Below are 21,867 nucleotides of genomic sequence, written 5' to 3'. Positions count from 1 at the left end.
GTTTATTTTCATTGCTTTTTAAGTGTTACTTTTACTTTTTAATTTTATTTTCCCAGTGATCCGTACTTAAAGTAATTTATTATGGCATCAGTCTACCGGGTTGGAAATATCTTTATCATCTTCACTGTCATAACACCACCCCTCCCCTGCCACATGTGCGCCACCGGGATTTTAGTGTTTTTAAGACTTTGATTAGAACCAGTAGAATGTGGAGTTAGCAAATCAGGTGAGGAAACGTGGATGTCCACTCATCAACTCAACCTCCTATCCTTCATGACTGATGGATGTTTTAAAAACTTAACAATGCTTATTTCCCCTGTATGGTGACCATGGTTATTCCCATGGCCTTGGGTCAAGAGAATGTGAGGTGTTTGAGAATGTGCATTGTTCAGTTGGATCGGGGTGAAGTATCAACAGTGTCTGCTACCGTTTGCCTCTCTCTGTCTCTTGCTCTCATTACAATCTCTGACAAATTTAACCATATTAAAAACTAATAACTGATCTATATCCAAGAGCAAATACAAGGCACAAACTGAGAGAATTACTAGATTTTGTTTTTTTGTTTGTTTTGTTTTTGTTTTTTTCTTGTGCTGGGGACAGAACCGAGGACTCTGATTGAAACAGTGAAATATTCTGCCTCTGAGTGCACCCCAGGCCTTAGATTATATAAAAACATAACACTTGTTTTATGAAATAAAGAAACCAGGAAATCGACACAAAGAGACAACAGAGCCAAGTATTAACAGATGCTCAGCTCACTTAGGAAATAGGTAAGAACGAGAGAAATCCCTGCAAAGTGTCATTTTGCACTTACAAGGTGGCCTAGACTTTCAAAGCTGATCATGCCAGATATTCTTTATGCATCTAGAAATGTGGGAACTCACTGAAGACCGCACAAGAGCATCCACAATGCTGGTACCACTTCAACATTCAGAGTGATAAGCTCTTTGGTCTTTCTATTCCCAAGGACTCCTCAGCAACATTGTACACTCTGGGAGGAGCCGTCCAGCATCCCTGGATGGAAATAAGACAGACACTGTAAGCTCTAGAGGGTTCTTTGATGGCAGGGGGCTTCCTATGAGGCACTACCTCAAGAAGCAGGTATCCAGAGGTGGAAGCCCCCACCAAGCCACATCCCAAATGACAGTAGATAAAAGCTCTCATGGTCTAAATAGGTAGGACCTTAAAGATAAGCTAAAGTCCCTATCTTCTTCTACCAGAAGATTCTCAACAGCAGCCAGAAGGCTTGAATTCACCTTAGTGAAGTCTGGTATATATTCAAAAAGATTTTTTAAAAAACCACATAGATACATGTAAGCCATACACAAGAGAGAACCATCTGGAAGTAAGCTTATGTTCAATCTAAAGTAGAATGATGAGATAATACTAAAAAAATGGCAGCTTCATGAACTGAAGGGGAATAACACACAGTTGATGGATCGCCAGAAATCCTAGAATGATGAACAGGAGTCTAGGAGCTCCTTATGTGTATGAAAGAAAGAAAGGAAAACCAAATGACCTGCTGTCCTAGGGCACACTGATGACTCCAAATAAGAATTTAGGCTGCTTACCATAAAATTCTGTAGTCCTCATTATGTTGATATGGGTGGAATGAGGTAGAGAAAGAGCCAATGAGGAGAGGCACAAAGTGAGTAACACCTTGCTTTTTGCTCAGTCAGCATGGGATTCTATTTTACAAACACTTGGTAAACACAGACAAACGTTGTACATTCTTAATACCGTGCAATGCAAAGGAGAAGCTTTGCATGTTTCAATGCAAAACAAGAGTAATGAAATTATAAAAATGCAATTAGTAAAAAGCAACAGAGATTCCACAGTTTTAATCAAGGGGCACAAGAGAAGCATGAGCGGAGAAGCTTTAAATACTGAGTAGAGGGACCTGTGGTTACAGAGATGGCCTTTGCCCTCAAAAGAAGCGGAAGAGGAAACCACATGAATTGGTTCTCTTGGAATAGCTTTGAATTTTTATAAAATTATTGCTACATTCTTCTGACTACTATTTTTCTTTGACACAAGGTCTCATGTAACCGTGGTTACTCTCACATGTGTTCTGTAGAAAGGATGGCTTTGGACCTCTGATCCTCTCACCTCCTCCTTCTGAGCACGAGGATTCCAAGTATCTGTTCTCCTTGAAGAATAAATGGGTAACCGCACCCCAGAAGCATGGAAAGGGAATAATAATGAAAGAGAAGACCTTGCTCCACTGCATATTAAAACATGTCATCCCGAACCACAGGGAGATACTGTCGTTGTAGGAGCTATGACTCAGTGAAGGCTGAAAGCATATGCCAGGGTATAAAATAAGCCACCGTGGAAAGATGGCCTTTTAAATCATAGTGGAAAGTTTTCACTGGCCAAGTAATTGTCTCAAGAACGTCGGAGGGAATTATGGGTAAATTTCTACTATGTGCAATGTAGAAAGCACATTCCAGATGGATGACAGTTTTAGATCAAATGAGAAAAATGGCAGTAACATAAAAAAGTCATAATAATTACTCGCTGGTGCTTTTTATTTGCTTGATTTGTGGTGAGAAAGATAATCTGCCCTCAGTTGGAAAGCCTCGCTTGAGTTTCACCATCATAACCTCCACCAGACAAACCCTTGCGCATCTCCATCCCACAACTTTCCCACCAACTAACCCTCTGCTACCCACCAGGGAGATCCTCTTCCACTAGACAGACCTTCCTCCACCTTCCAACAAGCTTCCAGATGAATCAGCAGAAACACCCTTTCTCTCCATTTCACTCCTCAATGATTAAATCATCCCCACTTTTCCCAATTTCTTGCACCATTGGAAGACAGATTATCCCCAACACTTTGAGAAAAAATTAAGCCATTGGGATACTTAAGCTCCCTGACTGAGCAATTCCATCTGTTCATTCCCCTTCCGTCTCTCACAGAAGGAAGGGAACTCCTCTTACATTTTCCTGGGACTCCACGTCAGCCCCCTTTCTCTTTCTTACCCTTCAACCTTGTGGCCCCTTTGGATTATTTTTAGCAGTCTGAGCCATGTGATACCCCCACTCCCATCTTTAGAAATGGCCTTTGTCTTTGCTTCACTTCTCACTTCTGCTGTCTTTTACATTTTTTTGTCCATCATAACAAAAGGTCTTTGCTCATACCACTCCGTGTTCTGCTCCTTTTCAACCTTCTCCAGGTAATGTTACATAACCAGTCTCCCTAAAGTATGCTGACTCTGGCCACAAGTGTTGGGACACTAAGTTCAATAGCAACTTCAAGGCCACTTCTGAGTTGACCATTCAGCCATATCTATCACTGCGAACCAATCCCTTCCCACACCCATCTCTTTCTATAGCTGCTGCAGTGACAACTCAATGTCCTTGTTCCCTACTTTCTTCTCTCAACACTGACTCCTAGTGTTCCAGTTTCCCTCCCCCCCCCTCATTCTTGAGACCAGTTTCTCTTAGCTGAGTCTGAGAGCTTTCCCCACCTTTTGTTTATACCCTTGTGGCCAGACCTATTTCCAGGACATGATTTTGATAGCCAAACTTGGGCCTCAGTCTTATCTTTCCAAAGGCTGTTCACCCACTCTGGCTGCATGTCCTATGTATACCTCAATTCAAAGAGAAGCAGAGCTCACCAGATTCCTCTCCAAAACTAGTTGTCCTTTAAGACTCTTCTCTGTGTGAATAATAGTCTGGTTTGTGGGCTCTATTTAGTAGTGCTGGGGCTCCCTGACACATCCTATCATGTTTGCCCTCATCTATCACCATCAACTCATGCTGGTTTAGCTTGACAGAAATCTCCTACAGTTCATTTCTCTTTTCCACTCCTTGCCCTGATGCAAGCTAACATCCTTTGTCTCCAAAATGACTACAGACTTCCTAACTGATTTTTCTCCTTCCACCCTTGACCTCAGAAAGCTATCCACCGCACATCCTCTATTCCCTGCCTTTACCCCAGATACTTCCGCATATCTGTCAACTCTCACTTATTTGCCATTCAATATCCTGGCTTCCTAGCCTATCTTGTCTCTGTCTATTGTTCTCCTAGCACCACATACCCTTATCTGAAAGTCCTGATAACAATGTGAATGAAATTATCTATGAGTGTAGTTATTTAAAACATGTCTGCTCCCTGGATCACAAGCTTTCAAAGGATTTGACCACATTGCTCTTCGTTATTTATACATCTCTAATGTCAATAGCAGCCCCCCCGATCACCTTAAGATATAGTTGCAGAGAGGAAGAGCAAGTTAGGAAGAAGCAGTGAGATTTTGACTCATTTTTAAAAGCTTCTACATACGCCAAAGCTTTAAAACACAAATGGAAATCTGGCAAAACAAAAACAGATGTATTCATAAACTATGAAAAAGTAAGTGTGACTTCAGCGTCTTCATATGGGCATGACAGTCACAATTTAGTAAGACAAAGATGAACAAAATACAGAAGCATAGAGGAAGATGAGCCCAGGGTATAGAGAGCATTTTCTCAAAAGAATCAATGCAAATGACTAATTAAAGTGAAAAAAAAAAGTCTGTGCTTTCCAGTATTCTAAAAATGGCATATATACTTAATTTTTTAAATAGTCAGTGTGGGCAGAAATTGGGCCTGGGCATGTCCTTTTGTTGGGAGCCCAGACTTATGCAAACTTTCTGGAAGGCAATCTGGTAATATGTGTCAAAATCCCTAAAAATAAGATAGTTGATCTACTTAGGCCTCGTAAATTAATTGCCACAAATTTGTCTTGAGGACACGAGCAAAGTTGCATGCAGATTTCTTTGTAAGGGTGCTCATCGAGAGAGAGGAAATTGCGAAATTTGCAGGATCGTGGATGGAACTGGAAAATATTACATTAGGTGAGGTGACCCAGGCTCAGGGTTTCAAATATCACATGTTGTAAAGGACCTGTATCAGCTCAGGAACCCCAAGATTAAGTTCTTGCACGAAGGACATTTTTGTGGCCAAATAAAGAATTAGACCTTGGAGATGTAGTCTAATGGTTTTTATCAAGGCAGAGGGAGTAGGGGAGAAGGGAAGGGCCTTCCAGAGTCATATTTGTTATATTTAAGCTGGCTAGAATTCCTTTACATGTTTTATCTCATGTACAGTTCTCAGCTTCTAATTTTTATGTGTGCATTTTTGCTGGAGTGAGTTTTGGTAGGAGTCTTGTTATTTGAAAGGGGCCCCCAAGAGGGGAAATACAGCTTTTAACTAAGGGACTCAGAGCAGGAAACAGAGCAAACATGACACGGAAGTGGAATAGGGGAATAGAAAGTATAACAGGGACAAGGAAATGGGGGAAGGAGGTTCAACCACAAAGCACATATGAACACCGCTTAAGGAAACCTGTACTTTGCATGGTAATTCAAAAAAAAAAAAAAAAAAAAGCATGTTTAACCCAGTGCTATCTATAATCATAAAAATTTCCAACTGGCGTTAACACTCAATAAAAACAGAGTTGTCATGACCATAATGCTATCACTTGCCCCCTGAGGCCATTAAATGTTCTCACAAAGTACCTAAGAATTTTAGGAATTTTTTTGGTTTGGGCTTTATTTTATTTTTTGAGACTTTCTCTGTGTATCAGCCATGACTGTCCTGGAGCTCCCTCTGTAGACCAGATTGGCAACAAACCCACAGAGATCTGCCTGCCTCTGCCTCTGCCTCTGCCTCTGCCTCTGCCTCTGCCTCTGCCTCTGCCTCTGCCTCTGCCTCTGCCTCTGCCTCTGCCTCTGCCTCTGCCTCTGCCTCTGCCTCTGCCTCTGCCTCTGCCTCTGCCTGCCTGCCTCTGCCTCTGCCTCTGCCTCTCTGCCTCTGCCTCTGCCTCTGCCTCTGCCCTGCCTCTGCCTCTGCCTCTGGACATGTGCATCACCATGTCTGAAGAATTTTAGGAATTTTTCATGTCTGTGTCTAGTTCTAAAAGAAGATAAAAATACAACATACAGTATATGAATTAATTTTGAAAAAGTGTTAGTTCAATTTTATACTAAAAATGTGTGTGTGTATATATACATCCATGAAATACTGAAAAACTGTGTTTAGATTTGAATGTCAGTGATTTTGTTCATTCTCTTTTAAAATGTTTTGGCTTTTGTTTTCAGTGTTTTTTTTTTCTTTCTTCCCCATTTCCCCCTTTATTGAAAATAGAGTTTTTTCAATGCATATCCTGATTATAGTTTCCTTCTCTGCTCCTCCCAGCTCCCCCTACCTTCCCTCCCTTCCAGATCCATTCACTTTCTGTCTTTCATTAGAATAAGCTTCTAAGAGATAACAACAAGGCATAACAAAATAAAATATAATGTGATTAAAAAAATCAAATTTGGACAAGGCAAACCAAAGGAAGGAAAAGAGCTGAAGAAGACATAAGAATAGAGACCCACAATTTCACATATTCATTGAAAATACTACTAAACTGAAAACCATAGCATATATTTTTATGACCTGGTGCAGACCTGAAGGTCTTTTTGTATATTCTTAATATCAACAAATTATATGCATCGTGTCTGTAATGAGAAAAGCTAAATGCATTTAATTTGACAATGGGGAACTGATTGCAGCATATGCTTGAGGCTCTGTTTAAAAAGGTGTAGAGCGATGATTAAGAGTTTATGCTTTGAAGTGGGGAGACAGGTGTTCCCCTCCTTCTTTACAACTTAAGAATGCTGTGACCTTGACCAAGTTAGTTAATTCTCTCAGCTACATTTCCTTTACTAGCAATAAGGGGATGATACATACTAGGCAGAGCTCTTTGTGTAGCTTAAGTGAAATAATACCTCTAGAATTTCGATCAAAGTGTAAGCGCTTAGTAAGAATACCTGCTTTTATAATGCTGAGTAAGCACTTAGGAATGCTGAGTAAGCACTTAGGAATGCTGAGTAAGCACTTAGGAATGCTGAGTAAGCACATAGTAAGAGTATTTGCTTTTATAATGCTGAATAAGCACTTAGTCTTAGTACCTGATTTTATAATGCTGAAGTATAAATAGATCTGGTAACAATTTACATGAATTCTCCATCCTCTGAGGGCTTATAAGTGAAAGTTTGGGGAATCATTTACTTACTCATACTCAGCATCTTCTAGACTGTTGTGTGAGAATGCTGGATCCAGCCAGAAGATGTTGATGGAAAGATCAGCCTATTACAGTAGCAGTGCCTAGAAAAGTGTGCTCATTAGGGCCAAATCCTGGCATAAGTCATGCATCGACCTCTTTATCCAACCAAGTGGATATTAAGCATCTACCCAACAAGGGATTAAGAGACTCAGCAGCATTATAAGTTAGCTGACTTCTTGGATCAAGATGAGGCTCTCCTAATTGGGTACATAGTTAAAAATGGATCCAGAAATGAAGAAACCAGGGAAGCATTTTCTAAAGTTGGAGAGAACTTGGCAGGGCCAAGGCAATGTGTTATTAAAATGATGGCAAATCCACTTTTGCATGCATCAAATCACATTCCTAGAGCTGGCTGGTGCCTGCTTACGTCCTCTGTGCCTGATTTTGTTCATGTCATCCATGGTTTTGCTCAATGGGTGAATGAAGAGCTGTCCATCCATGAGTCAAATCCATCTCACCGTCTGTCTTCGGAAGTAAGGGTTTATCGAAAGACATCCCTATTTATTCATTTATAAATCCACAATGGCCATTTCTCTTTTTGCTTTACAATGGCAGAATCAAGATAGACGCTGTCTTGGTCAGTGGACTTGGAGGAATGATGCAGAGGTGACATTAAGCTCACAACATTTCCCTTCTGTAGTTCCAGGAGCTGTTCCTCTGGAGTCCATCCAAGGAGGACCCTTTGAGGAGAAGATCTATATCCAGTGGAAACCTCCCAATGAGACCAATGGGGTCATCACACTCTATGAGGTAAGGAGGCTCCTGGGCTGCTGCAGTGGACTCAGCTTCATTCAGTGAGTAAACACCTGTTCCCTTGAGGGCATAAAGGTGAGGGAGACACACGTAGGGCACAGAGTTGGGCCATTTTGATCATCCCAAAGACAAATGTATGTGGACATACCAGACATAGACATGATCAAGGCTAGGAGTGATCCCTTTGGCAAATGGGTCACTAATTCAAGGCATCAGATTGCCCTGGTGTACAAGAGAAGAACCACATCTAGAATGCAAAAGCTAAAGTTCATATTGTAATGACAATGTACAATGCTCATGGTGGATCACCCCCTATATTATATTAATAATGTATGTATGTATGTATGTATGTATGTATGTATGTATGTATGTATACATATCTTCCATTGTTTCCTTGGTGGGTGAGTTCCTCCTGAACATGTTCTATTCCATGTCTAAGATGATAAAGTTTTGCTGATGGGTGGGAAGGATTTTGAATTGCTGTGTGTGTGTGTGTGTACATGTGTGCATATGTGTGTGCATGTGCATGTGCATGTGTGTATCAGACCGTGGGTTTTGGAGAAAATCCTATAGTTATTCTGTTTCAAGGGTAAATGATTCCTGAGTTTTAACTTGTTCTGTGCCCAAAGCCTATTGTATCACCAGCTGCCTGGTCATTCATAACGCTTTCCACCTATCAGCAAAACTTTATCGTATTAGACATGGAACAGACCATATTCAGGAGTAACACATCTACCTAACAAACACCTGAAGATGCTAAACTAAGCTTTATAGAAGGCCATTGCAGGACAAAAGCAAAACTATCTTCATACAGGCTGATACCTGAGTCTAGGACCAGCGTGGAGAAGAGACTCATATTTCTTTCATTGCTGTGTTCTGTGACACTCTGAGCTTCTAATACTGGACAGAGTAGAAAAAAAAAACCAAAGTGACACAGATGAGAGGCATAGGTGCTGATGTTTAAAAAGCTATGTATGGCCTTATGTCTGATAAGCCTGTCTGTATTCTCAGAGTCCCCTTGTCAGGTCCCTCCTCTTTTTAGACCTGATGTCTTATCTGAACAATGAAGGCTCCAATCATTGCTCCAGACCACAGCACATCTGAGGAGACAAAAAGCCCAGGGATTCTCAGGCTGAAACACGCGCCCTGGCTTATAAGTTTATCTGAGAAACCACAATGCTCATGGTGAATCACCCCATATAGATCAGACCTTGGGTTATTCTTCGTTTCAAAGGTAGAAGATTCCTGAGTTGTAACTTGCTCTGTGCCCAAAGTATATTATATCATTAGCCATCTGGTAGTTAATAATCCTCCCCACCCCTCAATAAAGATTGTATCACTAAGCATCCATGCAGAAACACTCACCTACAGAGGGTGGGCTTAAGAAGGAAGCTGGGGGCATTATAAAGTATTTTATAGTGAAGAATCAGGATTGGTCTAGTGAGGTCATAAGCTTTCTAGAGACATGGGTGGTCTTCAGGGGTCTCTGAAGCAGATAATCACCGTGTACAATAGGAAACATTTTGTCTCGTTGGACACCTGGCCTCCATAGATCTGTCAAACATCTTTATTTACATCTTTTTTTTTTTAGAAAGTGCAGGTAGCTTGATGCTGTCCTCGGGGTTAGCACTTGGAAGGAGGAATGCAAGCACCCTAATGTCTGTGAACCTTCTTGGGCCACAGAGAAAAATCTGTCTTTTTGTGTTTGTCATAAGAGGAGAAGAATTCATCTCGGCACACTTGGCTAAGGATATGGTCCAACATTGTTTAGAAAGAAAGAATAACAAGAATAATATTGATTCATAGTAATTCACAGTTGTGTGCTTTTCACTGTAGAGACTACAATCAGAGAAAGAGAGAGAGAGAGTGGGGAAGGAACAGGGGGGGAAGAGAGAGAGAGACAGAGACAGAGACAGAGACAGAGACAGAGAGAGAGGGGCAGGCAGAGGAAGAGACAGACAGACAGGCAGAGATTGACAGGAGACACAGAGAGAAATTTATTATGCATAGCAGCCTGTTCTTTATACAGATAGGGGAAAGATCTATGATTTAGAAAGCGTTAGTATTATCATAGGCAATTCCTCCATTCTAGAAGTATATGGGTTTAGAATTCATGGACCAGGAACATTGAAAAGATTTTAGGAACCAGCATAAGCTATTTTACCATCTCTTATTAACATTTAATTTAAAAAGATATAATTCCAAAATACAAAAGGATATCATTTCAGAATAAAAGAGTCTGAAATTGAATGGATTTAGCTTTATGAATAGCTCATGACAAGTGCCCTATTTTTCTCATTAGAAATGATGGTGGCTTGCTCATGAAAAGGCTCTGTATTTGCACTGACTTTATTTTGGAAACCACTAGGTTCTACTGTCTTGGACCTGTGCCTGCATCTCTACATAGACTTCTTTCCCAAGAGCAGCATCAATTTCTGTATTACAGGGCTACCTATTGTACTGGACTAGCAATGCTCTGCCATTTTGTGATTAGAATAAGGAACTAAATGGATGGAGAAGGTGGCAGAAGCATATCTGTGAATTAGATATGTTGAGTAATAACTCCTGAACTTGTAGCATCTGTGTGAGGTATACTCTGGTGCACTAGACACAAAGAAAAGAACGAGGTGGAACAGCTGACCTGTCTTACTTAGTTGTGAATCAGCCACCTTGTGGACTCTCAAAGACTTGATTCCATTTCCATGATGGACTCTTAGAAATGGCTCTGTGGAAATATTTCCAAATAACTTCTTGGCTTCTCCTCAGGTTATGATTACAGAGAACCAGGGCCATAAGACTGAAGTTGACTGAGATTACCATGAGCCTTTTGGGAACAAGCCAAACCTTTTCTGGGGGGGGAATCTGTGGATGAATCTAGGAGTTCATATGTTTAGTCTATTGTATTCTGTGTGTAAGCATGACTGTGATGATACATGTCACAAGCTAATGGGGCCCAAGCATTGTGAGAATGTTGAATTACACGTCAGGAACCTAGATCAGAATCCAAGTTTAGCTCATTACCTGATATGTGGGCTGTGCTACATCAATCTTAGGACTGCAGTTTTCTCAATTGTAAAAAGTATAATAATAATAATAATAATAATAATAATAATAATAATAATAATGTTAACCTTGCATAAAAATAAAGAAGTTGAGGAATAGCAATGTGATGTGCCAATGGGTCACACAGACAGGAAAACATACATATCCATGTTTCCTGAGTTCAGATGCAGCCTCTGATATAACACAGAGTCGTCCATTGGCTTGTATCACCTGGGGCCTTCAGAGATACAACATGTTAGGCCCCATCAATAAACTGGAGAGTCAGAATCTCCAGTTTAACTGGATCTTTGGTAGAGTCAGATGGGCATTAAAACCTGAGTCGTTATTTTCTAGAAAACACTGCTTTGCAGCAAATATTTTACAACGGAGCAAAGAGTAGGCCCTCTTGAGCGAAGAGAGGTTGTATCCCTTCCACTATGAGCTCAAGCCAACCTTGCCCCAGAGAGTAAATAGGGGTCCTTGCTTTTAGAGACAAGTATTACAAAGTGTGTTTATGGTGCAAATTGCAAATTTAATTAGATAAAACCAATTTGCTTTGTAAAATTAGGATCTCACTATAATTTCCAGAGAAGAACCCATAAATTACAAAGCATTGTCTTCTAGCCTCAAAAACAATATTTTGTTACAGAGAAAATTAGGATGACACAAATGGAAGGAAAAATTGGACTGTTCATGCCTTTCTATTACACTTCAACCTTGACTCTACAAAGCCAAAGTATACATGCACATGTGAGCACATGTAGACACACTCATAGACAGACACAGAGAGAGAGAGAGAGAGAGAGAAAGAGAGAGAGAGAGAGAGAGACTATTTTTTCCATTTTTCAAACCATGTATCTTGAACAGAGTGGATCCAAGCAGTGTTAAAATAAAATTTCCTCCCCTTTTAATCCACATCTCACGACAACCTCTGGATTTATCCTTAGTCTTGTACCCCAACTCCCAAATCTAAGTGGCTTTGATTAAGTACCATTCTGTCTCTGAACTTTGGTCCCCACTTTATAATCTGAAAGTGTCAAACTGTCTTAGGCTTCAACTGTGTAAGAACTGAGGCATAAATAGATCCACGTCAATAGGCAAAGCAAAGGTTATAAGCCCCGGTGCAGTTAGTTTGCGGTTAACCTGAACAGAGTCTGGAAAAGCAAAGCAGTGAAGACACAAAGAAACTCAGCGGTGCAAAAGCCCTGCGGTGGGAGTGACTGACATGTCTGACAAACAGGAGGCCTGTGGCTGACCTGTGCTACTTTGTGGATTCTTCTTTGTCCTCCCCTTTATTCTCCCCGATGCGGGGTTTCACCCCTAACCCTAGGTAGGAGAGAGACAAGGATAGAGGGGAGAGAGGAATCAGGAGGGGAGGAAGAATTCAGATTTCTCAGCAGCAGCAATAAGAAGTTCAGATAAGTGAGTTCCTAGCCTCAGATCCCTGGGTATTTTTCCTTCTATGGACGATGAAGAGTGCATGCCTGCGATTTATTCCCCTCCTGAGTGACAGGTAATGATCCAGACACCAGTATCATCAGCACGACATGGGATCACATGCTAGAGGCACCAAATTCCAGGCTCCAGAACCATGGAATAAGATCATGTGTTACCAAGATCCCACAATGATTCATGCGTATATTACAGCATAGAAAGTTCTGTTCTAAAACACATTCTAAAGTTTCCCCAGTTGGATCTTAAGAAGGAGGTGGAGGAGGTTGTGAGGGAATTAGCTGTTCATCTGGAAATACCTGCCTAATGAAAGCATGATGGTCATCACATGGAGGATTGGGCCATGCGCTAAGCAATGCCCATTTTCAATGGGCTCCAAAGAATCTAGTATTTTTACTAACAGTATAAAAATCTTACTATTCACGCGGTTTTATTTTAATGTCTGAATGAGATTCCAAGGTTCATCAATTAGGGCTTAGATATGGAAGAAGGACACTATAGCACCTTCCACCTGATTCACATTTTAGGGACAACTATCACTCCTCAAACTCAGACCATGGCAACAGCCAACTGGCACTTCCAGCCAGAAACAAGTACCTGAGGGCAAAAACCTGTCAAGCAATTGTCTCAAAGTTCTTCAATAAAATCATTGAGAGACAAGCTGCTCCGAGTTCATGAAAAATAGTAATCAATCTGTGTTTCAGTTCAATTAATTGTGCTCATCTCTGCCCCAAAATAAAATTCACACCGTGTGAGGGAATTGGGCCAGAAGATGTTACATTTGCAACTGGGTTAACGAAGTGTGAAAATATTTAAAATTCAGACATATGAAGCTTTCCAGTAAGCCTTTCTGTTTAGCAGTCAAAATCACCAAGTTTCTAATTACAGTGTGTAAATCTGAGAAGCTTAAAGGGAATGAGAAGACCCTAATGAGGCAAGAATGGGTGTCTTGATTATACTAGAGTTGATTGACATTTATCTTGCAAGCTATTCTAGGTACCCAGCATTCAGAGTTAAATAAAACACAGACTTTGTCTCAATAAAACAAGACAGCATTCTTGTGTGGGAGCGTCTTGCAAAGGTATGATAGGTCGGAGAATTGTCAATATTTTTCCAGCACACAGATGGCTGGATTCAATCTGAACAGGAATCAGGGGGCCCAGGAAGCAACATGCTAAGGAAATGCAATGCAATGCAATGCAAGCAGGCCTCTGTGAGTTCTGAGGCAGGGGAGTTTTGAACAGGATGGGAGCAAATAGCAGGACTGATGGAGAGAGAGGTGGCCAGTTCTGTGGAAGTTGGGGGTTAAGTGCTTAAAGAGTAGGCTACCGGATCTGCATTAATGCATATACTACCCCCTGCCCTTTAGCTTCACAGTCAGTGAGTACTAGGGCCTCATCAACACTGAGCTCTCATATCTGTGGTCCACAGAGGCACGGTAGGGAAGATGTGATACCTTCCAGATGGACAGGAGGTAGGAAGGGATCAGCTGAATCACGACTAATATAACCATAAGCCCGAATTTGAATAATTTAAGCCAGATCTATGTTAATTAGGATACAAAATTTTCATAATGCAGACCACTATGGGGTATGTTAAGCCTGGCTGGTAACTAGAAAAAGAAACCTCTTGATTCCTTTAAATTGCTCATGCCAGAAATGTGAGTTATCTATTATTCCAGATGCTGTACAAAGAATCCACCAAAAAGTTTCATCATTCCTCCTGCCTAAATAGCCCCAGGTCAGACCACGTGGCCCCATGTCCTCCTAGGCTATTCTGAGCACCATCAGATGCCTGGATTGTCTGCACCCAATCCATACCCCACTCTCAGTACACTGACACTTTTTTCATGCTCATCTTGTCCCTTGTCCTCGTCTGCATTTTAGGTCACTTCATCCCAGACTGGTCCCTCCAGTTTCTTCTTTTAGCCACTTGCTTTCTTTAATGCCTTTTTAGAGACCGTATTCGATTTGTTTACATACTGTTCTACAGCTTTATCTGAGCTGTTGGACTGTTAGCACCATGATGGCCCTGTGAGTTGGATTTTTTTGTGTTATCTTGGATAGATCACAATGTCCAGATGTGTGGTTACAGTGCTCTTGTGGGGGTGTTTTAGAATGAGATCAGTTAGAAAAGTGTATTGTTCATAAAGTATATTGGCATATAATATGAATGGGGCCACAAACAGTCAGATGAAGGTTTGAGTAGAGAGAACGGTGATCTTTCTTGAGGAATAGGGATTCAACCCTCAGACCTTTAGACTTGAACTTCAACACCAGCTCTCTGGTTCCCTGTCAACCTTTAGACTTGACATGACTAATGCAGGCCATTTCCTACTCCTTATTACTGTTGTTGTGTTTTATAAAAAGAAAGAATGAAGCCAGGGATATATTTGGTAGAGGCGTGGCATGGTGAGGTGGAAGGGGTACCTCTGGCCCATGCTGAAATATCCCTTCCCCGAGGTACCAGCCACACAATGGGTATAGTATAGAGTTTGTAAACAGTATAGAGTTGAACAGTATGTAAACAAATCGAATAAGATCTCTAAAAAGGCATTATAGAGTTGGGGCATGGGAAGGGGAGTTGGGAAGGGAGTGGGGACAAAAAGACAGACAGACAGACAGATAGACAGGCACGCACATACACACACACACACACAGAGAGAGAGAGAGAGAGAGAGAGAGAGAGAGAGAGAGAGAGAGAGAGAGAGAGGAGTAGAGGCCTTGAACACATGGAGAGAGCGGAGGGAAATGGGAAGAGAAGGGTAACTGTGGAGCAGAGAGTCTTAGAAGTAATGCTAACAACTATGTCTTGGAGACCCAAAACTATAGCTTGTGCATAATATATACTCAACAAATATTCCTTAAATGAATGTTTAGATTTTAACATGACGTATGAAGAAATTTTGTCTGAGTAATCTAGTAGTCTTTATTCTGGTTAAAGAGTAGTATTACCCATTGAGAAATTCACTCCTTGACTTTACTTTGACTAAAACTGTCCTAAGAAAGGAGCCCCCCTTTTTTAAAAAAAAAATCACATCTTAGGCCATTGAAAATATAGGTAAATAAATGATGAGATAGAGAAATGGGTGGCTATCAGGATGGTCTTCGTTGCAGTCCAAGTAACTAAGGGTTCCTAATGGACGGTTCTAGCTACATGATCTGAGAGTATTCGCTTGCCTGTTGTAAAGAAGCCCAATGCAAAGAAGGAAGCCTAGCTGTCCTACGAGGGACCTGCTAAGTAAACTTAGCTTGACCCTGGCTCACTCCATAGTCTGTCTTACTGGACTATGCTCCATCCCCTTCAGAGCAGACACCTGAGACAGCTTATGGCTTACTCACAGCTAGATGTAATTTTAAGGTTTAAATTTGAGAAACCCTAGTTGGTCTCTTTCCCTCAGGATTACCACATGAATAGGGTATGGGGTAATGGCAGACACATGGGGAGACATCCTGTGTGTCTCATGTTTGCATCAACATCCATTTACAATTCGGATACAGTAGCCTACCACAGACTTCATTTAGGCTTCTCCCCCACCTCCTAGAGAGCAGAAGTTGGCTCTACTGTTTTGTTTTTATTTTTGTTTGTTTGTTTTGGTTTTTGTTGTGCTTGTTAGATTACAAAAGATACACACATACATAAAACAATATTTGCCCAGAGGCCTTCCTTAAATCTTAAAAGCCAGGGCTCCGAGGTACCTAAAAGCCATTCCTTTTTTTTTTTTTTTTTTTCTTTTTCTGTGCCCTTAGCTCACCATTCACTCGTCATAGGATTTCAGAGACAATGAGATGTTAAAAATATAGGCATCTTTGAGTAGGTGCCATCGACAGAGCAGGGCATCTGAGGATGAGAGGGAGAATGGCAGGTGTCTTACTAGGAACAGCTCGGGTTGAAAAAGGCAGATTTCTGACACTCAGGAGGGAAGGAAGGGAGAAAGGAAGGGAGGAAGGGGAAAGTTCCCTTGTAAGTTGCATTTATGTAAGTGGGTCCATTATAGAAGCCTGTTACTCCCTCCACAGCATATCAAGGGTGTCTATACATTTGCCTTGGGTGTTCTTTTTTCTTCTATTACAGCATAATAGATATTTGTGATGCAGCCAGGGGACACAATGGAAGACATCATCAGACGCATAGCGTGTGTTAACTAAAGGACAGAAAATCATTCCCTTGGCAATAGGTGGTTCAGAGAAGAGAGCAGCCATTGAGGTCAGCTGTACACAGTAGGTGCCAGGACATAGGAATTCAGTATCGGCATGCAAGTGCATTTGTGTCTGAGTGCTGGAGTGTGTGTGTGTGTGTGTGTGTGTGTGTGTGTGTGTGTGTGTGTGTGTGTGTGCAGTGTCTATGTCAAGTATTTTCTCTTACACAATCCTGAGCTTCTCAGCTCCCTCCTCAGAATCACTCCAGGTCATTGTGGAGGACACTGACCTCTTGAGAGAACTGCTCTATCTTCTCAAGGGGCTCCCAGTTGTTTACTCCTGGACTCCTTGTCATTATACCAGTTAGAAATTTGCTGAGGGAAAATTTCGGATTAAAAAAAGAAAAGACGTCCAGGAGAGATAAAGAACGAACATAAAGTTAGTCTCTGTATTTGCCAGCATGGGGTCTTTTATGCTTTTTCTATGGAATTGCGTTTTGATGCACTGCATGAGCTCAGAGCCTTTGTAGGGGACCGTCCTGTACACAGTCACATGGCTAGTGAGGGAACCCTTCCTCCGGTGACCACGTCCTATCAATACACTGCCCAGAGGCGGTATTTAAGTTGCCGAGAAGCTCTTTAAACATCACAGGTCGTTTCCTTTTCATGTGTGATGTTTTACCTCATCACGCTTGTGGAATTCCGCCAGGCTGGCCAGTGCAGTGAATGTGTAGCTTTTAACCAGGTACCTGGTTTGTTTGTTTTGGTCAGAGCCCTTTGGCGTTTAGCACATAAGTGAAGAGGAGCTGCTGGTCCCTACACGTGGAAGCCCCGAGCCCCGGGAGGCTGGAATTTAAATCTGCAATTGATTCTAGCCTATCTCTGTCTTTGTTTAGGAAATCACTGGTGGCTTTTCTTCTCCAACCCCAACCCAGTGGGCTCTTTTCTCTTCATTACTTTTTGCTGTACTCTTAACAAGGAAGAAGTAATTCCATTACAATCGTCACCGAAAGCACAGAACTTTGATCTACTTCCTTCCGGTTTCAACTAGGAGAGAGTATTGGCTCAACCAGTGGGTGTGTCCCTTTGGAGGCTGACCTTGGACTTTATCACCGGGACCCTTCAAAGTCCTTCCAATTGTCATAAAGGTGCTTACTACTCCCACGGGCTCTCATCTTGTCCCTGGCATGTTCTTAACATGAGTCTTTTACTGAAAATGCAGCTGGAAGGTATTATTCACTTTGTGTTTGCTTTGGCAAACATGGGTTTGAATCAGCCCTTTCCCAGGTTAGGTCTCAGTTTTCACCCTTATTAATTAGGAAGTTGTACTCTAAGGGTCTGGCAGGCCCAGGGTTAATACTTAAGTGCCAAAAGCAAGATGAATCTTACTCCTAGTTTCATGAAAGCCTTTCCTTATTGCTATGTGTGTGGCCCTCTTTTCCATTCATTGTGTGATTTCCATCTTCATCCATTCATTCTCGAACAGTACCTTACTTATTAGACATCTGGAATTTTATCTACTTGTTATCTACAGAAGTACATGCATTTACTTAAGTCTTTTCAACTCGTTCTCCTTCCTCCTCCAGTATTCTGAACCATCTACATAATTCCTTCACATCTTATATAGTTTTGTAATTTGTATATGTTCCTACTTAATCTTTTGGAGCATTTTCATTCTAGATTATAGTCTTACCCTGCCTCCCTATTGGTGAATGCTGTTGTAGTTCATCATCTTAACTGCTGTATAATATTCCATTGCTTGTTTTACCAACATGTATTTTTAACACGCTGGGGATTCTTCCCAGAATGTCATTTTTAGCGTGCTGAAATGAACACCATCTGTTCAGGTCAGGTGATATGAAATCTGAAATCTCAGCTCTTGGGGTTAGTGAGGCGGAAGAATCAGAAGTTGAAGGTATATGCATGGGCTCCAGAGTGAGTTCATGGCCTAATGTAATGAGCTCAATGCTAAAGCATCTGCCCAGTATTCACAAGGTCCCAGGCTCAGTCCCTGATATTGACAAGAGCACCATTATATATACCTCCTAATTATCCATGTGTGTGTTTCCCCCTGAGGGTATATCTAGAAAATGGGTAATGTGTTATAGTAAATGAACTTTTACTATAATATCCCCTCCACAAGTTCCACCCCCATAACAAAGCCAAACAATTTTCCAAACTTCTTTAATCCGTTTACATCACTGAAAACAAAATACAAGAACTGTGATGATTTTTTTAAGACCCTGTCTCTCTTTGCTCTATTGTCAGGCTCCTCTTGGCCACAAAAGTATCAAGTGACACTACTTAGTATCTTCCTGTTTATGGCCAAGATCATACACAGATCATGAATAAGGCTGAATCTCCTCACCTTGTTCATCCATCTTCCCTTCCCTGTGAGGTTTCCACCCTTGCCATCTGCTTGGCTTTTGATTAGTTTGTACTGTCCTTCCCCCTGCAGAACATATTTTGATACCTGTCCTCTTACCTATATACATAGGTTGCTAGTTTTAAACCGTGTAATGTATCTTTTGAAAACCAAAGTCTTTTATTATGAATGTTTCAGTCTTTGCCTGATTTTGGCAAGAACCCTTCCATTCCTAACAAACCCATCTTTAACCCAAGTCAAAAAAGAACAATTTCTTATAGCTCTACTAATATTTGTACATTTTGGTCCTGAACTATATGTGTTTAATCTATTTGCAGTTATTTTTATGTATGATACAGATGGGATGTACAGTGTGCTTTTTCCAGTGTGGAATAGATTCTTTGGCCAAGTTGTACCAGTAAGTCCTTCGTTTCCCTTGCTTTATCAGCTGTATCTAATTCACAAATTCTGATATGTTTTAATTTTTCCCTGATTTCCTTCTTCCACAGGCCTCCATAACAACCACACATGGCCATAATTATTATAGTGCCACATTTAATCTGGATCTCCAATAAAGCCCACCTCTCTGCCTCATGCTTCAGATATATCTTGGTTATTCTTGCCCCCGGGGCTTTCATTTTAGAATCTACTCATCAAATTTAATGAAAACATCTGCTACCATTTTGATTAGAATTGCATTGACTGTGTAAAACTATATGTGTGTAATTGACATCTTTACAATATTAAATTTATCTATATTTAGGTTTGCTTTACAATCCCCCATAGTTTTATTACCTTACTTATAGAGGTGTGTGTTTCACATAAAAGCCGAACGGCTAACTTTGACCAGAAAGAATTGTGTTTCTTGGCTCTCATTTGCCTCCAGTCTCCATGGGCTTCTCTTGTGACCTCCCGAGTGCTGTGTTTTTCCTGCCTCAGGTTCATTGTATATAGAGGTCTTCATTTGCCAGAAAGCCCATGTGCCTGCTCTTTCTTGGGTGACTCATTTTACTGTATACCTTCTACCCTCTTAGAAAGGTGCCCGATCATCGCTCTAAAATGTACTTTCCCCACATTCCATTGTTCTCTACCATCACGTCTCATTTCTACATAAATTGCCACACACAATTTATAATTATCACATATTTATTTGTGTCTCTGCATTGTAAGTGCTGTGCATATATATATATATATATATTTATATATATGCATGCAGTTCCTTATGTGGTACGAGGGACCCATCAAGTACAAATGTTTTAACTCATAAGGATTATGATACTATTTCTTTGGGTGGGTACAATGCAGTGAGAGTCAAGCTCTGCATCATATAGACACGACCTTTGAAGTAGACAGGACCCTATGAAAACTCAGGGGACACCATCTCAGACTCTGCAATAATCTCTAATGAAACGCATGACACCCCAGTGACCCACAAGTTTGTGCTTCACCCATGCAACTCAGTTCCTTAGCCATGTACTTGCTAAACCTATGAGTCTTCATGTATAACCATATTCCAAATCTTAGAGCGGCAGCTATTACCAATGGACACTCATTAATGCTTGCTTGATGACCAAATCCGCATTTCAAATTTGAACCCAGTCTGCTATAGGATTGTTTGATGTGTATGTTCACATCTCTGTGTGTACATGCATGCTCAGGTATACAAGGCACGCAAGGAGACCACAGGATGATGGTATGCGTTCTCTACCACTCTCCACCAAGGGGTTTGTTTGCATTTTCACACTGTTTCTTACTGAACCTGGAGCTCACTCATGGGCTACTGGCTGGCCCAACAGCTTCAACTACTCTAGTGCTAGTATCCCACCCCTGTGCCACTATGCCTAGAAATGGGTGCTAAAATCTGCGTTTAGGACCCTGTGCTTCCATAGTAGCTACAAGCCTCCATATGAGATACAGACTGAGCCATCTCCCCAGCCCTGAGTGCTTAATAATTTTTAAGTAATCTATTGTCTGAGAATGTTTGAAACATTGCATCCTGATAGGCAGGGACTAGTAGAAAGTTACTCCTATGCATACTTCTTCGCACACCAGCATGTTATAAACAGATTATTTTCTTTCTGGACATCAGCATCTCTGATATTTTGCTGATCATGTTTCCACTTTTCACTATGTCCAGCATACTTCCATTTCTGTGTGATCCACTTTATCTCCTCTAATGGCTCTCTGACAACATAGGGCCCATCTTACTTTGTAATCACTTGATTTGGGGATGTGTCGATTGATCTTTCTAGAATGTAGAACAGAACTGGGGAGACATAAGAGCGAACTTCTCTTTAAACAGCTGGCGAGGAGAGTCTGACCCCTTGCCTTTCTTCCTTCCCTCCTCTTATAGATTTGTCGGCAGGCAGTGAGCAGAAACACTCACATGCCTCCCATTGATTGCAGAACTGTGCTCAAAATAATAGCTCTCCGTGTTCAATAGAAATGGATCTAAGGGAGGAGAGTAGAACAATGTGTCCAGATAGGGTTAGAAATCTATAAGCTCAAGGTTAGAAGACTACGGCATAGATTGCTCCTTGTTTTAAAACTTAACTTTCAGTTTGTTATTTCCTAACAGGAGATGCAAAAATGGCATAAATGTGTCCTCGTCTTCCCTAACTTAAAAGGGAATATTCTTCATAGAAACTTGGTGGGGCCTCTGAACTTGTTTCCTCATGTCAAGACACCTGAAGTGGTTATTTCTAGTCAAATCAGGTCAGCATTCAGGATGCAGCCTTCTTTCAGAGCATTAGTGTGTGGCTAGGTGAAACTTGAAAGTTATCAGTCTGTCTCACAGAATCTGTTTGTTTGTTTGCTTGTTTTTTTGTATTTTTTGTCTTAATTTTAATATTTTATAAAATACATACCAGTGGGGTTTTGTTGTTGTTGTTGTTTATTGTTTGCTTGTTGAGACAGAGTTTCTCTATGTAGTCCTTTCTGTCTTAGAACTCATTCAAGTAAACCAAGTTGGCTTTGAACTCACAGAGATCCTCCTGCCTCTGCCCCTCCAGTGCTAGGATT

At 41.1% G+C, this 21,867-nt stretch overlaps 1 protein-coding gene across 1 annotated transcript in view; it reads left to right on the top strand.

The window, feature by feature from the left end:
• Ptprt (protein tyrosine phosphatase receptor type T) overlaps window positions 1–21,867 on the top strand; it is a 1,079,747-nt gene that overhangs the window by 722,597 nt on the left and 335,283 nt on the right. The window contains exon 9 of the mRNA XM_032904674.1: window positions 7,737–7,846. Within this exon, the coding sequence (XP_032760565.1) occupies window positions 7,737–7,846 (110 nt within the window). The remainder of the gene's footprint in view (window positions 1–7,736; window positions 7,847–21,867) is intronic.

This window comes from Rattus rattus, chromosome 5 (genome assembly GCF_011064425.1).
Source record: "Rattus rattus isolate New Zealand chromosome 5, Rrattus_CSIRO_v1, whole genome shotgun sequence".
Classification (NCBI taxonomy): domain Eukaryota; kingdom Metazoa; phylum Chordata; class Mammalia; order Rodentia; family Muridae; genus Rattus; species Rattus rattus.
Note: the sequence above shows the minus strand (reverse complement) of the source record. Positions and strands in the feature narration are given on the sequence as shown.